This window comes from Cyprinodon variegatus, unplaced genomic scaffold, assembly GCF_000732505.1.
Source record: "Cyprinodon variegatus isolate N-32 unplaced genomic scaffold, C_variegatus-1.0 Scaffold880, whole genome shotgun sequence".
Lineage (NCBI taxonomy): Eukaryota > Metazoa > Chordata > Actinopteri > Cyprinodontiformes > Cyprinodontidae > Cyprinodon > Cyprinodon variegatus.
Window position 1 is genome coordinate 284,531 of NW_015151333.1, and position 16,401 is coordinate 300,931.

Consider the following 16,401-nt stretch of genomic DNA (forward strand, 5'->3'; position numbering starts at 1 on the left):
ATATTAAAATAATAATTTATTTTTATTTCCATGATGAGAAAATTATTTAATTCAGTGGGGTCAACCCCCTGGGGGAGGGATGGTGGGAAGAGTGTAAGAAATTAATATATAATTTTAAAAAAAATTTCGGATGTATTGATAGCAATTCTGAATTCTGTTGCACGCTAAAATAAATAGTTATACTGAAAGTATTTACATTTTTATAGAGGTATTTTTTTTTTTTTTATTTAAAAAACTTCAGTTAATTTTTGTTTGGTGGACTGTTGAGAAATTTGGTTGGGGGATAAAGCAGGGTTGGTAGGGGGACAAAAACTTTCTTGTAATCCAAAAAGGGGGCCCAACCAGTGAAAGTTTGGGAACTGCTGATTTAATGGCCACCATGTGTAGGAGGAGTGAGTCTGCAGAGATCCACCGGTGGGTCAAGCTGCTGACATCAGTTCCCCCTTGGTGCTAAGCCAATAGCAAAATCTAGTAACAACATTTTAAGCTGTGGGGGCCCCAAATGGATGGTTTTAGGCGCAAAAGTCTGGGACGTGTAGACAGCACTGTAAGACATCTGTTTTTGCAGTTTATTGGTTATGATTTAACAGTGCGCTGTCACTTAACCTCTGACAAGAACCAAAATTAAGGCCCTGATTTATTTTATGCTGTTATGTTTTGTAAATTTTTCTTCTTCTTTGTCTTTCTAGCTGGGTGTGCCTCATTCCTATTTAATGATGAGCTACCAGTTCAAGTTCCAGGATGAGGACCAGACCAAAGTGAAAGGCTCCCTTAAGTATGTCTCTATGCATAATTTTGATCAAACAGTTAGCAGCACAGTATCCCCGAGCCCCGTCGGTCCTGAATCATCCCATCGTTCCTCAGGTGTTCTCCAGGTTAAACAGCGGATGTATGGGGAACAGGAAGTGGCGTGTGTTTAATACATTAGGGCTACTTCTTAAAGTGAGTCTCTGAAGATCATCAAAAGCACCAGAGGAAAAATGCTCCAGTTGTTGTGGTGTGACTCACCGCTGCAGATCGTTGCTATAAACAGGATAGATATTTAGCCTCTAATCCTACGCCCTCTCTTCCTTTTCATCCCAGCAGTAACAACCTCAGATTAGTGAGGAAACGCACTCAAAACATTTTTAGAACAATGTTCGGATTTGGAGTTCTAGATGATCCGTCATTTAAAAGGTCGTTTCATTTTCTAGTCTTTTAACTTATCATTGGATACTCTTAAAATCCTTCAATGCAGTATTTCTTTTTTTTTAATGTTTGAAAATAACTTTGCCTCCAAATTCTGCAGTGGCTGATTTTTAGATGCTGCAGTTTTCATAGACTCACTGCGTAAACCTGGCTGACTTGTGTCACCTTGAAGGACGCAGTAAACAGGAGAAAAAATGGCTTATTTCTCCACTGAGTCACATTGATTTTGTTCTAAACCACATGAGAACACATTCCATCGTCAGTCGACCTCGACATGCTCAGCTTTTTGTAAATGGACATTAAAAGAGAATACTACAAATGGGATAAAGACAGGAAGGTGCCATCAGTTTTAGGTGGTTTTATGTATATTTTTCTCACAATCGTCAGCAATACCATGGATTCTACTCTCCACATGTTACATGTTGAAAATGATTACATCTGGAAAAGAACATTTTTGTAAGAAAATGAACCACTCATTCTCTACTACTGCTTTTTTTTGTTCCTACGGCAACTAGCTGTGCTGCAGAACCTGACGCTGTCAAATTTCTTATTGCTACAAATATTTGTTCTTTGAGTTTTAGCCACATGACGACTTAACCCTCAACACACATTCGTTGAAGTAATTCAAACAATTATCTTCGTCATCTAGTTTTATCTAATTATGGATGAGCACGGGAGGTAAGCAGCTTTTAAAAAGTTAGGATCTCATCTCTTCCATGTTAAAATAAATTAAGGGAATAAGATTGTTTGGTTATTTGGTGGCTCACTTCCTGCTGTGCACTGCTTGTCAGCTGGCTAAAACAAGCTACTTCATTTTTTCCTAATGCCCTGTCACACCTTGATAATTTAGACCAGCGTATGTCTGACGTACGGAAAATCTTGCAAAAATGCAGGCATACGTTGGATAAGTAATGGCTTCATTTTGTATAAGTTATGAGCACGCTAAAGAACACTGGCACATGCCAATATACAGCGAGTACGCTGAGACATTTTGCTCAAAATTTCCTAACGTATGCCACAGTATGCTCACACGTGGGGCATAAGTTACAGGTAAGCTATTTGATCGTTGACATACGTTAAGTGTAAGTTACTGATAAGTCGTGGCGCCTAGCCTTTTAGAAACCTATGAGTAACTTGTTCATAACTTATCAAGAAATTATCTACAAAGTATATCAACGTATCTGACATTTTCCAGATGACCGATGAGCACGTTTCTAACTTACAGCTGCTGTATAATGGCGTATTGGCAGTGTTTTGGTATGAATGACGGTTCACAGGAGGAAACCGTCTGTACTCCTCCATCATAGGATGAGCGAGAAGGCGAGTGTGATGGATCCTCCCTGCATTCACGACCACGACCAACAAACTTCCAGCAGACATGATGCTGAATTTGCAGTCACTGCAAACCATATTTCTTTTTATTTATTTATTTATTTATTTATTTTTTGGCGGGCGGTAAACAGCAGTTAATACCGCCATCAAATAAATGGAGGTATTAGAAGTAGTAGAAGCTTCTCTGAGCGCATTGCTGCCCCCTCAGGACACTTGCTTGTGACATTTCATGGGCATTACACTGCTGTGCGTTATGCGTAAGTTAAGCTGTCTATGAACACAAGTTCTGGACTCGTTATGAATATGCTATTTCATAATGTGTTGCACAGATACCAATACCAGTATCGGGCGGGGCCCCAATACAGAACTAAAATGGTGGCATCGGTATCGGTGAGTACCAACAAATAGGGCACTGATACCATTTTGAGAGCCAAAACTTTATTCAACTATTGTCACCCATTCCAGATAGGCAATAAAAAGTCCTACTGGATTCACTTTGTATTAGTCTTATTCTTGCTTCACAAAGGTAGGCAGGAGCTTGACAAAGCCATGATGCCAATTATTTTACATCCAAGTAGTATGCAGTTCTTCATATATACACACACATCAATTTCAAAGAGATGGTATCGGTATGGTATTTGCCGATACTGCACAGCCAGGTATTGAGTATTGGTATCGGGGCCAAAAAACGCCATCAGCGCAACACTACTATTTATACGCCCAAAATTGAAAAAATACATAGAAAGTTAAGGTATGCCGGCATTTTAGGAGATTCTGGGACGTCAGGCATACGCCTGCTAAATCATCAAGGTGTGACCGGGCCCTAACCTTCAGCAAGGACAGATTTAGCTGCTAGGAAATATTGGAGAAAATTGAATTAAGGACCCCACATTCCTCTTATTAAGGTTACACTGTCTGTTGAGCTGCTGCTTTAACTCTCAGTCCATCTAAAGATAATAAAAAAAATACAGTTCAGTGAAAACAGTGCTTTTTTCCCCAAGAAATATTTCAAATTGTCTAAAATGTTCAAATATTAGACAGAGAGCCTGAGAAACCACTTTGTTTGTTAAGAGGTGGAAACATCTACCGAATAATGTTTCCAATAACCACCAATGAGACTTTTATGTCACTTTGGGTGAGTTGACGACTACTTTTCCTCACTATGGAGTGAATTATCTTCCATTATGGTTTCAAGCAAGAACAATGTTTTATAAATAGAAATGAAAGGGAGTTTCTAAAAGGAAATTATAAAAAAAAAGATGCTAGCTAGAAAAGGTCCCAATCAATAATATTTAAGAAAAAAAAAACTTTTTAAAACAATATTTATTTCAAAGTTTCACAAATTGTTTCATTTTTATATTCTTACCAGTGAGCCAAATATTTTCCCACAAGTCTTAAGGATCATCAAGATGTTTATTTTTGGAAATTTTTCTAAACCATATTTGCTTTTTTAACGGTGTTATTGTTCCTAAGAATCAACTTTCTTATCATTGAATCCAGAAAAAAGGAAGCTTGTTTTTCTTTGACTTTTTTATTATTCTTCCTGGATGACTTGATTCATTTTTGGAGTAGTTTTACCAATTAGTTACATTATTGAACCCATCAGAGCAAAATGTTTTTTTAAGCACTTTTATCCTAACTTATGTCATCAGATAGGCGTCATCTAAGTGATATGCAGGTCCTATAGGTCCTATTGGTACGCAATATAGCTTAGCTTTTCCAAAACAGGTTTAATCACATGAATTCTTTTGTTAAGGTTGCCTTTTCATGATAAAATGGTTTTTGAGTGCTTAGCTTGATGAGCTAAAATAAATTAGGTGCAATAAAAAAAGGAAATCATGACAAACACACACCACTGGATATAAAAACGTCCTTGCTTATATTTTTGGCGTTTAAGTGAGTTAAATCGAAGCTCACATATAAAAGAAAGATGAATAAATAAAAAAATTAAATTGACAGGTAAGCTAAAAATGTGTTTATCTAAAAAGGTTTATTAATAAAAGGATTTAGAATTAATTTTAAAAAGCTATCAATCTGTAAATATAACTGACTTAAACTACGGTTCAATTTATTCAGATCAAATTCAGCTGAAATCCAGCAGTTTAGCTGCATTTTGTGGTTGATTGCAGACCCCAATAAAACTCGGCATCCTAATGTGATGTCTGCATCTTGTATGACATGAAGAGTTTTGACATTCCCTTTTGCATACCGGTGTAAATACTGTACATTTTTGCACAGGTATGGAAAAAAAAAACCTAAATATATACAGTTTTAGTTTTTCTACCTCTATACGATCACATATCTGATTGTATTGGTCTCTGTTTGCAGGACTGGCTGGTTTGGTGTGGTGGTAGAGTACGGAGCAGAGAGGAAGATCAGCCGTCACAGTGTTTTGTCAGCCACTGTCAGCATCGGCGTCCCGCAGGGAGTCACGCTCAAGATTAAGTACGAGCCACCCCACCCCCCTGAGATATGATCTCACCCCTTTCCGTGTGTCCTTGTCCGTCTGACGGATGATCCCGTCTGCATGTCTGCTCCTGCTGATACCACCGCTTGTGTTATTTTTTTGAGCAGGTTGTCGCGCGCTAGTCAGACGTACCTGTTCCCAGTCCACCTGACAGACCAGCTGCTGCCTAGTGCTGTCTTCTATGCCACCGTTGGACCTCTCCTGGCCTACATCGCCGTCCACAGACTGATCATAATCCCCTACACAAAAGCACAGAAAGAGCAGTGAGTAAACCTGTGTATCGTTTTCGATCATAGATGTTTGCCCCAAAGCCCTCATATCCGTGAACATTTTGCATTTCTGTATATAAGTGTGTCGAGGGGTTTCTTTAATGCCTGTGCTACCATCAGCGAAAGCCTCCACAGTGAATCCCAGTGGGTGGTAGTTGATGTTTGCTGTGTGTTTGTGTGTCTATCAGAGAGCTGGAGCTGCAGAGGAAGAGCTCCGCCACAGACATCGCCAAAAAGAAGCAGGAGGCTGAGACTGCTGTGAGTACCTACTTTCAGAAAGGCTGGGATTTTTTGTTTTTTTTCCATTGTGAGTTGAGGGGTATAATTGATCTCTGTTCATAAGTTAGACTCCTCATTATAACCTCATGACCGAATCCCATCTATCCTATACTTTCTTTTCCCCCTCTACTCTACCCCTCCTCCTTTATTTTCCCTCTCTCCCTTGGTCCCCCTGCAGGTTCTGCTGATGCAGGAGTCTGTGAGGAGAATCATAGAAGCAGAAGAATCCAAAATGGGTGAGGGAACACACCCACACACACACACTGAGACAGAAATGCTTTACAGCAGGGTGAGAAACAAAGTTTTTAAGTTTGGAGCCAGTCCAAACTTGGTATAATTCAAGTATTTATCTTTGTCGTTTTTTTTCAACACTTTACAATGCTCTGCAGCTGCAGGATCCTGGTTGTCTGACTCCCATCATCTGTTGCTGGGAAGCAGGTCATGATGTTGGTGTACTCCACTGGGATCTGAACTATGCTTTAGCTTCCTAATTATTTCTATTCACGCTCCTGTGGAGCATTTTAGTTTTATTATCCTATCGGCGATGTAATACCCATCATGTTATGTGCCAAAAATCCTCCGCCCTGTCTCCCTCTAAGGTTTTTTTTTAATATACAGCTCAGTCTGTATGTTTCTAATCTAATGTCTTCTATGAAGTAAGATTTACACCAGAAACCATCAACGCATATACACTTAGAAAGAAATTAAAGGGAAAACTCTGGGTAGAAAAAATGAAATGTAGTATTGAGCATACTTTGTGGTGAAGGTTTTTCTGACATCTCCAAACTATTACATGCTTTGCTTAAGTGGGATTTTGATCCATTCTTATAGACAAAATTCAACTCATTTCATTTCATAGATTATCAGTTATATTGATATAAATCCAAAATGTTTTCTTCTTGTTCTTCACACCCTTAAAGGGGAACATCGTTTTTTTTTTTTTTTACATTGGGCCCTTGATTTTACGTTATTACATCATGTTCTATTTACCCATATTAGTTTTGTGTCATTTGGAGCTGTTCTGCAGATATTCTGTTAGGTTATATCCAAGTAACGTCTGCCTATGGGCAACGAGTTGGAGGCACAAACTAAACTGTTCATAATTTATTCTTTATGGCACTCCAGCATTCATAACATGTAGGCGAATCACTGTCCCCCAGACATCCGCGGTTATATTTTTTATATTTATAGTTTTTTAAAACAAAGCGGAGTGTGTATGACGTCATCCGCGCGCGCCGGCTACCATTCATTCTTCCTGTCCTTTGAACTGCTGCTAGTTTTACTCACCTGCCTGGAAGATGTCTAGTGCTACTACCACAGATGATCTCGCTCTCCAAATGGAATTGAACGGTTCAGATTAGCTCGCCGAATGAACAGAAGGGGTAGAGCGTAGCCTCCTGTGGCCCGGGCTGCCTGTCACAACTCCAGTCAGCCGCGCGGTTATAAATAAATTACCTTTGTGAACTGTTTTTTCTAAATAAAAAAACAGACCCAAAATATCACAAATGGGTGACACATTCAAGCTTTGGTGTCATGGTTTGGGCTCATGATGGAAGATTTTGAGGTTGAACCTTCTAAATTGTATTAATTTGGTTTATTATCAACATGAGGTCCACATATTAAGTTGTATTAGAAGAAATAAAATTACTCATTTTCTGAATAAAAAAATTTCAAGTCCTTACCATTTGGAATGACGTTGAATAGAGGTAGGCATTTATAGTATCGTTTAACCCTGTTATGATAAGTTTCTAGTTGTCAGTTAGAATTGATATTTAAAAACTCCAGAAACTGGTCGAATTGTCAGAAATTTTTTTTTTACAATTTTTTTGTTTGTTTTTTTTTTTTTCATTAGGGAATTGAAAAAATTAGAAGAATATGATTAATTGCCGTTACCATGAGATGTTTAATCCTATAAATAATATCTCTTTATGTAACTAAGCCACATTTAAATGTTTATATTCGTACTACTTGTGTTACTGTGGTTAGCAGCCAACCTAAGAAAGAAGTAATTTATGTCACGATTTGGTTTTAAGGTTGTTGATTGGACCCAAAAGCAGAAGCTGAGAGGCATAGGTGAGTTCTTGGAGGGTTTAATGAGAGATCAGGCAAACAAAAACAGGTATCCAAAAATCCAACTTAAAAATGTTAAACAAAAACAGGAATCCAAAAATCCAACATAAAAATCATCAAGGAGTCAGGGTAAGGAAAGGTAAGACGAGGAACCAGCAAAGAGGGACTGCAGAGGGAGTGTATTTATGGCTGACTGAACAAAGGTAGAGCTAATGAGCTGATAGGGAGCAGGTGTGATTAGAGCTAACGAGGAAGCCAAGGGAAAAGAACACAAGGAGGCAGCAGAGGACAGACAGAAAAACCTAAGCAACTTAAATGAATCCAGACACACAAAAAGCTAGAAAACAATGAAAAACCTGACTAAACTTGAAACAGAAAACTTAAAGAAAAACAACAGAACCAAGATCGTTACAAATTTATTTCAGATTTAATGGCCACTTTTATCTTTATCACAATAATATCACCCAATATTGTGATATTAGATATATCGGGATTAGATTTCATGTGCATATCACCCAGGGCTTGGTTGGCTTTGTTGAATTGTTGGTTCAATGTTGAATTTAAAAAGCGCTAAACATCTCTAGAAGAAAATCCATAAATTAAAATATTTTTGATTTGGACATATAAGAAGGAACCTTAAAAAGCATGCACTAGTTAAAGTTTTACCATTAATAATTGACTAAATAATCTTTATAGTTTCCTTTTTTTGTGTCTACAGTAGTTAAACTATGTAATAGTGTTTGAATCAGCCTTAATGAACACTAAACATGCTGTAAATGACCACCCCAGGCCTGATCATCTTGAACGGCTGGTACGGAAAGTTTGTCTCAGACACCAGCCAGAAGCAGGAAAAAGCCAAGGTGATTGACGTCACCGTGCCGCTGCAGTGCCTGGTCAAAGACTCCAAGCTCATCCTCACCGAGGCGTCTAAGGTGAGTCTGAGCAGATGATAATAGGTCCCCAAGCATCTGTAAATCTGCGGGCGTGCTCTTGGTATGAACACTATCTCTGCCTGCAGGCTGGTCTGCCAGGCTTTTACGACCCCTGCGTGGGAGAGGAAAAAAGTCTGAAATTACTGTACCAGTTCAGAGGGGTCATGCATCAAGTCATCTCCGCAGACACCGAGCCACTACGGATACCCAAGCAATGTCAGTATGCAGCCGCTTTCACCTGTGACTCATGGAGCTGCATGTTAATTACTGAATTACTGGAGCCTGATTATTGAATACTGCTTTTGTTTTTTTTTCCGTCTTTGCAGCTCATAGAATTGAATCCGAATCCTAGGAGCCCTCTGCTGTCGACATAGGAGGATTTAACAACTGTGTTCACGGAAGAACCCAAGACTAGAAGGGATGGATTAAAAAAAAAAGATCAGTTTCCCTCCTCTAGCTCTCCTCTGTTATAGTATTAGTGAATCTGATTCACAACTATCTTCTTCCTTTTGTAAAGCCCAGTTTGGGGTATTCAGCACTGGGTTTTTCCCTGTTGGCTGCTCCAGATATACTGGATCACATATCTATCCTCTGTAGGAAACCAGACACAAATAGTTTTATATATGAAGGATTATTACAGCAAATCTGAGGATGACTTCCCTCAGCGCTGAATGAAGTGTCCGATTTCTCACATTCATGTTTTCCAGATGTGAAGAAGCTATAATTTGTTTCCATATATAATCTTTATGTCTGTCATCCTGGTAGCTTTTTGAGTGATTGCAATAAGTTTTAAAACTGTATGGGCTAACTATGCAGGACTGTGTCCCAGTAACACAGGTCAACCAGAACCCGGTTTGTGTTTTTAGATCATTCTCTACTTTGGTTTTAGTTCACAGTCTGCTGCCTGACAAGATGCAAGTCAGCAGGTATGAACTGGTATCTGTGGAGGGTTGGAGCGGAAAGGAGAGAGGGGGTGCTGCATTTTATATCAGAAAAAAGTTCGACTTTTCCACAAGGATTTTCTTTACACACTGCAGTGTAGTTTTATAGGCAGAAATTCTGCTCGGATTTGATTTGCGTCAGTACCAATCGATCATCCCTGCAGTTGAAGAGAACTCCACTGTCATGTATTTTCTAGCTGCATTTGATAAGGTGAAGGTTAAAGAAAAGACTTGTTTTTTTTTGTTATCTGCAAAAGATGATCTGTAATTTAAACCTGAGGCTGCATGTGTAGTTTTCATGGCAAGAATGTTACTAATTAGTTTTTAAAGACTTTCTTGAGTTCTTTATCTTAAAGGTAAAAGATGATTAGCATTTACCCCTCAATCAATTTTTAAAAAATACATTTGGAGGCACAAGATTTTTGTAATTCTCTAATCCAGACAAGGTTAGAATTATACATGCAGAGTCAAATATTTGGTTAAAGGTCCGCTAGCAACCTCCTTCTAGTAATCAAAGAAGCTTCTGGCATGGCTCTAATTAAATGTGTTATAATTTTTTTATTAATTTTTTTAATTACAAAAAATGTCTTCAGTCCAGCTGGTAAAACTGTTCAAAGCAACAAACAATACATGACCCTTTTTAGAAAATAATATTATATTCAACACAGGTTGCTGATATTTTGGAAAAATCATGCTGAAAATAACAATTGTTTCTCAGTTTAAAAAGATAAATATATACATTACAGTTAAAATTAGATTCAATATATTTGGAAATTCAATGCAATTAGTCAGTGGAGAAAATTCTAAAGCATGTATTTGTTTGTACATCTATGGTTCAAATAATTAAACTGCTCTTTAGTGATGAAGAGCCATTTTTGAGTTCCTAAAGAGCCGCTGGTGGCGCCGGGGCCACAGGTCGCAGACCCCTGCTCCAGTTGCATATTTTGCATTTCTTAAAAGAACGACATCCCTCGTTTATTAGGGTTCCTCCATCTTTTGTAGCACAGATAACAAATGATCAGAATGCATTGGTTGAAATACAGCAGAGGTTTTCCAAAATCTCAGTATTAGCTCAGTATTAGCATGCTTGATCTCCTCAGAAGATGTGTGTTTGTGGGCAGAGTCTGTCTTTCAGCCGTCCAGCTGTTGATTATTTATTACAAGTTTCTTCATTGTTATGTCCAAGTTGTCCAATGCATCATAACTGCTTCCAGTTTAATGCCCCCTTCAGCACAGCGCTGCCGCCAATGCTTTAAGGGGCTGATTTGGGAGTAGAGAGTTCATATATGATGGATATTATGAAGCGTATTGGTGCTCCAGTGGTTTCTCACTCATTGCAGGTTAGAGGCTAATTGGTTGAATCTTAAAAACAGGATTTTAATCAAATAACATTCATCCAAACTGGGATTAGAGAGCAGACTGGCCTGAATAAAAGGTCTCTGTGGAAAACTACCTATTTCAAACAGCCTACAAGTCTTACGTAAGCGTGCCATATGTCGTAAACTCCTAAACGGATATCTTTAATCTCGACTGAAGGTTGCAGCAGCCCCTCCATGCAAACTGAGATACCTTTGGAGAAAACTGTTATTAGAGTATAATAATAAATACACAGCGCCTTCTGCATGGGGGATCATAATAAGGCTTTCAAATTTAGGACCTAACGTTAGAGCACGGCAGTGGAAGCATCATGTTGTGTGGCTGTTTTGGTGCCTGCCCAAATCAACAACTTAATAGTCAAAAAGCAAACACAATCGAACAATAATACCAGGCGCTGATGGGCCAAACATTTGGTTAGAGCGACCCAGAACTTAGCTGATGACAGAAGGTTTGTGGTTTCGGTGTAACGTGCTTTTCTTTTAATGGAAATGCAAGTCTGTATTCAAAACCAGGGATGCATAACATTGAATAATATTTTAAGTCCTTTCATTTTTACTTTACTATCTCTCCTGTTGTAGACTAATGTGTCAGTTGGGTGTGTGTGACCTGCAGCATAATTCTGACTTGTCACGATAATCAGTGTCTCTTCCATCAGTGAGTTATATTGGTGGAAAGACAGATGTTTAATTGTTAAGTTTAAAAGCTAATATTGTTGATACGGATAACTGTGGTTTGGACATTGGATCTGTAGAGGAAAGGCCACTAAATTCAAGCTTACTTAATTTATTTTATAAGTATTCCACCCTGAAATAAGAGCAGTTTCCATGCATTATGTTTGGAAACATCTACAGTACTACGGAATCCCACAAACATTGGGACAATATAGGAGCTGCAAGCAGCTCTTTCATTGCCAAATCAGCTGCTGCAGGGAAGCTTTGTAAAGTCTACATTTTCTTATCATTTACCTTTGTGAACTTATACATGGAGGAACCACAGAGGGAATGTATTGGAGTCTGTCATTGGTTAGTTTATACACTAATCAACAACTGCTTTAAATTGTTTCAGCAGATTGGGACACGATACACTGAACCGCTGATGAATAGGCAAGCGGTGTAACACTTAAATCCGTGCGTTTTTAATTTCCGCAGCACAATAAAGCTCCCGTTTAAGTCCATTAAATTAGATTTCTCCCTATCTGATTGGTGCATCTGTTGGTAGATGGATTGTGCAATAACAAAGAGGCGGTTGGTTTGTTGTGTGTGTGTTTGTTTTTGGGAGGAGGTGTTTTTGTAATGAACTATAGGGAACCCTAAACATTATTAAAAACAATTAAAATAAGACCTAAGCTGAATTTTATTGCATTTATAAAAATAGGTTTACAAATTAATGTTATATGAGCTATTTTGTCCAAATGGAGCCGAAGAACTGAATTGTAGCCGTACACTTTTACTGAAATGCAACAAGGTAGAAACACACGATCGGATCGTTTCGGCAGCCATTTTGCACTGAATGTTTAGTGTTTGTCCTTGTTTTGTCATTTTAAGTGTGTAGTTATAGGTTCAGTCTGTTCATGTCTGGATGGATGCCATCAGAAGGTGAGAAGAGACTGCCTGATGATTTTACATTCCAGTCTGCAAGTGAAATGGACCGGTGTAAACTGAACATATTTGTTCTGTCCTGTAAAGAAAAATAAAAATGGATTAAAAACTGATGTTTCATTTCATTAGAGGAATTAAAGGGTGAAAACAAGTTCGGAAATGAATCCGGTATTCTTCATACACCTTTATTGTAGAAAAAGGGATGTGGAATTCATTTTTATATCAGGCCCTTTCAGCATCAAGTATTTAACAGGGCTGGTTGCAGCTGTATAAATGATTCCATAATTTCATTTACAAAGGGCAGCCCTCTGGTTTTATACATTTATATCACATTTATTTTACATTTTTAGCCACATTCATCCACATGCCTTTTCTGGCTCCTTGGAGTGGATTGATTGCTGTGATTCGCCGGATCCGAGGCCGAAAATGTGCCCAGGAGGGACGGGTGTCATCCATTTTTTAAAATGACTTCTTGCGGCGCCGTAAGGAAACCTTTTAGTTTTATTTACAAAGAGCACACTGCTCAGCTATTATACATCCACTTCTATTTATCTTGGATGTTTAGCCACTTCTTAAATGTACATTTTAGAATTGCATACTTTATGAACAACTGCTTTTGGCTCCAGAGGGACGGATACATTTCTGTGATGGGCTTGTAGACCAACTCAACTAACTTTTCCATTGTTCCATCCCTGAGAATTTATTGCAGATATACCTGCAGGCTTTAAAGTTTAAATAATAACCTGCTAAAGCCATAGAACGGATGGATGATGTTGGAATGAATTATTTACACATGGGTAAATGGAAGAGATAGGTGTATCCTTGAATGGGGAATAATTGAGTGCCTGGACTGAAATTAACAATGACTGTAGGGGAGAAAAGATGACGGCAAAGAGAAACAGATAAAATGATGCAGACCAGAAAATTCCTCTGGTTAAAATGGTACCTCTTTATTTACAATAGTTTACAATAGTTTCACAGAAACAGTTTGCACCACGGTACAGACAACGCTTTCTCAGTAAGGGGATGGGACAACCTGGGATCAGGACAAGCCAGCTGGATCACAACGAACATAGATTCATGATTTTAAGATGTGTACTAAATCTGGGAATTTGAGCCTAAAGATGCCTTCAGATTCTCTAATATGAAAAACGTCCCATAAACGTCTGACAAGGATTCTGCTTTCAAACATTAAAACGTCCCAAGATGTGCAGCTGCTGGTAAAAACTACCCAAACATTGGATAAAACCAGAAGACTGGTGCACAGATAGGCTTATCCAGTTCAAGCTGGTAGCCAACGATCATTTGTAGTTGCCGTTGCCCCTAAAAGTTGCCAATGCTGCTTTCGTTACATCAACATCCCGGATTAGGATCCTAAAACTTCCTGCGTAAAAATCTGTCTACAATATGGCTTTTTATATCATTAGAAACAATACGTAGTCTACAGATACAGGCCCAAACAGCAGATGGCACATAAATAAAGCTTCGAACTTTTATCCTACTCGGATCAAGTTTGAGAACAACAACAAAAGTCTTAAATGTTTTCCATTAAAACGCACTTCTTCTGGAAATGAATACTGTAAGAGACTGAAATCTGCTCTGATTAAAATGCTGAAAAAGTTGACAAAAACAGCTTTTCTTTGTAAAGATCCATTTAAAAAACAATGTGATAGAAAAACACGGAGCTTTGATAGGAACACATAGCAGCACATGTATGGCAGAGAAGCAAAAGGTGAACCAAATTAAGTTCTGCCAACTTTATACCAACCAATAGATACATGGTAAATTTGTCTTTCTCACTCAGTAACAACTGTTTGGTGCATTCACTGACTGTAAACATGTGTGGTATATCTGGGGTCTCTGACTGATCACCTGATCTGAGCATCGCTGCTTTTCTATATCTATATATTTTATATAGACGTGTCATTCTTATCGGGGTTTTTTTTCCCGTTTAATAGACTTCTGTGTAAATCAGAAAAAAAAATACTGTTTAAACACATTAAATTGCTGCATCTAAAAGAAACGACTTGCACCAAAACGTTAAGGTTTGCTCAATTTAACCTGTTTTTATAGAATCTACTCTCAGGCTTTATTGCTGTGACCAAAATGCAATTATTTGAGTTTGATTACACAAGACAGTCAATGCTTTCCATAAGAAGCCTCATCGCCACAGCTGTTTTTTTAAACACTGCTGTATCCAAAGATATAAAGTTAAGTAGAAGGAAGAAGTCTCGCAGAAAAAGATGCGAATAACTGCAGCCTTGAGGATTTGGAATGAAAAATAGACACGACTTGTAGGCAGAGTCTAAACTGTCTGGAATTTAACAGGAGACAGAGGCTGTTAAGCTACTCCTGAATGAGGCTTAACTGCAGAAATAAAACTGAAATGTTGCTCAATTATAGAGCAGAATGCTACTGCCATACAGCCACATCACTTTTCTATCAACCACTTTGCGGGTCTGACACCATGCAATCTACAATTTGAGACCGTTCACCGCTTCATACGTTCCAACTAAAGAGCAATGCCATGTATGACAGAAAGTCAGTGGTAAATAACGCGGACATGTTAGAGAACATGCTGCAAGACGCCATGGAGTGTGCCACACAGGCCCTGGAAGAGTATAACAATCGAGAAGGACTTTGCGGAAATTTAAGCTGATGTGGCACTCAATTGTTGGGAGGAACTTTGGGAGTTACTTCTACCTGTGTCAGGTAGCCATCTTGGTGTCTAAGTCCGGCTGAGGGATGTCTGCATTTCCCCAACCGACCATGCAATACTGACGGAGCTCACAAAAGGCACTTATCATTCCTTGGCGAATGGCCCCTGCATTTTTTTGTGCTGCATTCTGCTTTGTTGTTTTTTAATATAGAAAAAAATGTTAAAGAGATGAAACATTGTATTTTTTTCTTTTGTTACATTAGACAAGTTGGTGTTTTTTAATTAAAGTTTAAATGTCAAAAAATGTTTTGGGGGGGCGGTGTTGACCTAGTGGTTAGAGCAGTGCGCTTGTGCTCTGAGGTCAATAAAGTTAAATTCAAATTCCTCTTTCAGATATGATCTATGGGGCTATTTCACCTGTCAGTGAAATTATGTTAGAAAATGAGAACTTCTAATGCCAAACTGCCCTGCTGCAGTAGTTCCTACCAAAGGAGCCCTGACCAAACATCAAGGCGTCTTTAAGAGAAAATGAACGTTAGGTTTTAAGTTTGCCAAAAGCAATAACCATAAAGATTAAGATAAATAAACACTTCAAATATATCACTGTCATCAATGTCATTTTGACTTAAAAAAAAAAAAAACATTTAAATACAGAAAAAAAAAAAGTTGCTCCTATTCTAATTTCTCGTGATGCACCTTTGCAGTCGCCGCACGCCTCGACTCAGAGGCTGGAAGACAAATAAGTAGAGCTTGTTTGGGATGAAGGGGCGTCTCAGGCTCCAGGGTTTCACTCAACAACGTCTTAAATAGTGAAAAATCAAACAGATGCAGATCTTAGTAGTTTAACCTACATCTTTGTTTTACAGGATTATACCTCAGCTTAATGCTATAGCACCATCTCAAGCAAATAACAAGGCTTTACTTGTCTTTAAAACGATACATTGTGTAACAGTGGAGCCATCGTAGTGAAAACAGATCCAGTTTTATCAGAAAGACGTACTTATTTTCTGCATCTACTCTTCGATAGATTTCAAAATAAAAAAAAAAAAGGGAAAAAGTGCAAAGCATTCTTTCCACAAATCCCAGCATGCACCAAGGTGGGTGGCAGTTGTGAAGGTATTCTCTACATATGGCAGTTCAGAACGTTTCCAGTGTACCAAGTCTTAACATTTTTCCGATGTCCTTTCCCTCCGTTTAGTGATTGCCTTACGCACAAAGTCTGTAGGAAGCAGAACCGCAGCTCAGTAAATCTAAAATGGCAATCAAACTGTAGTCAGATGTGATATAAG

At 38.4% G+C, this 16,401-nt stretch overlaps 1 protein-coding gene across 1 annotated transcript in view; it reads left to right on the forward strand.

Moving 5' to 3' along the window:
- LOC107099519 (dnaJ homolog subfamily C member 11-like) overlaps positions 1–8,974 on the forward strand; it is a 14,891-nt gene extending 5,917 nt beyond the window's left edge. Inside the window, exons 9-16 of the mRNA XM_015397680.1 lie at positions 690–775; positions 4,849–4,965; positions 5,095–5,250; positions 5,445–5,514; positions 5,714–5,771; positions 8,395–8,537; positions 8,624–8,753; positions 8,864–8,974. Of these exons, the coding sequence (XP_015253166.1) occupies positions 690–775; positions 4,849–4,965; positions 5,095–5,250; positions 5,445–5,514; positions 5,714–5,771; positions 8,395–8,537; positions 8,624–8,753; positions 8,864–8,889 (786 nt within the window). The 3' untranslated portion in view covers positions 8,890–8,974. The remainder of the gene's footprint in view (positions 1–689; positions 776–4,848; positions 4,966–5,094; positions 5,251–5,444; positions 5,515–5,713; positions 5,772–8,394; positions 8,538–8,623; positions 8,754–8,863) is intronic.
- Positions 8,975–16,401: the final 7,427 nt, after the last annotated feature.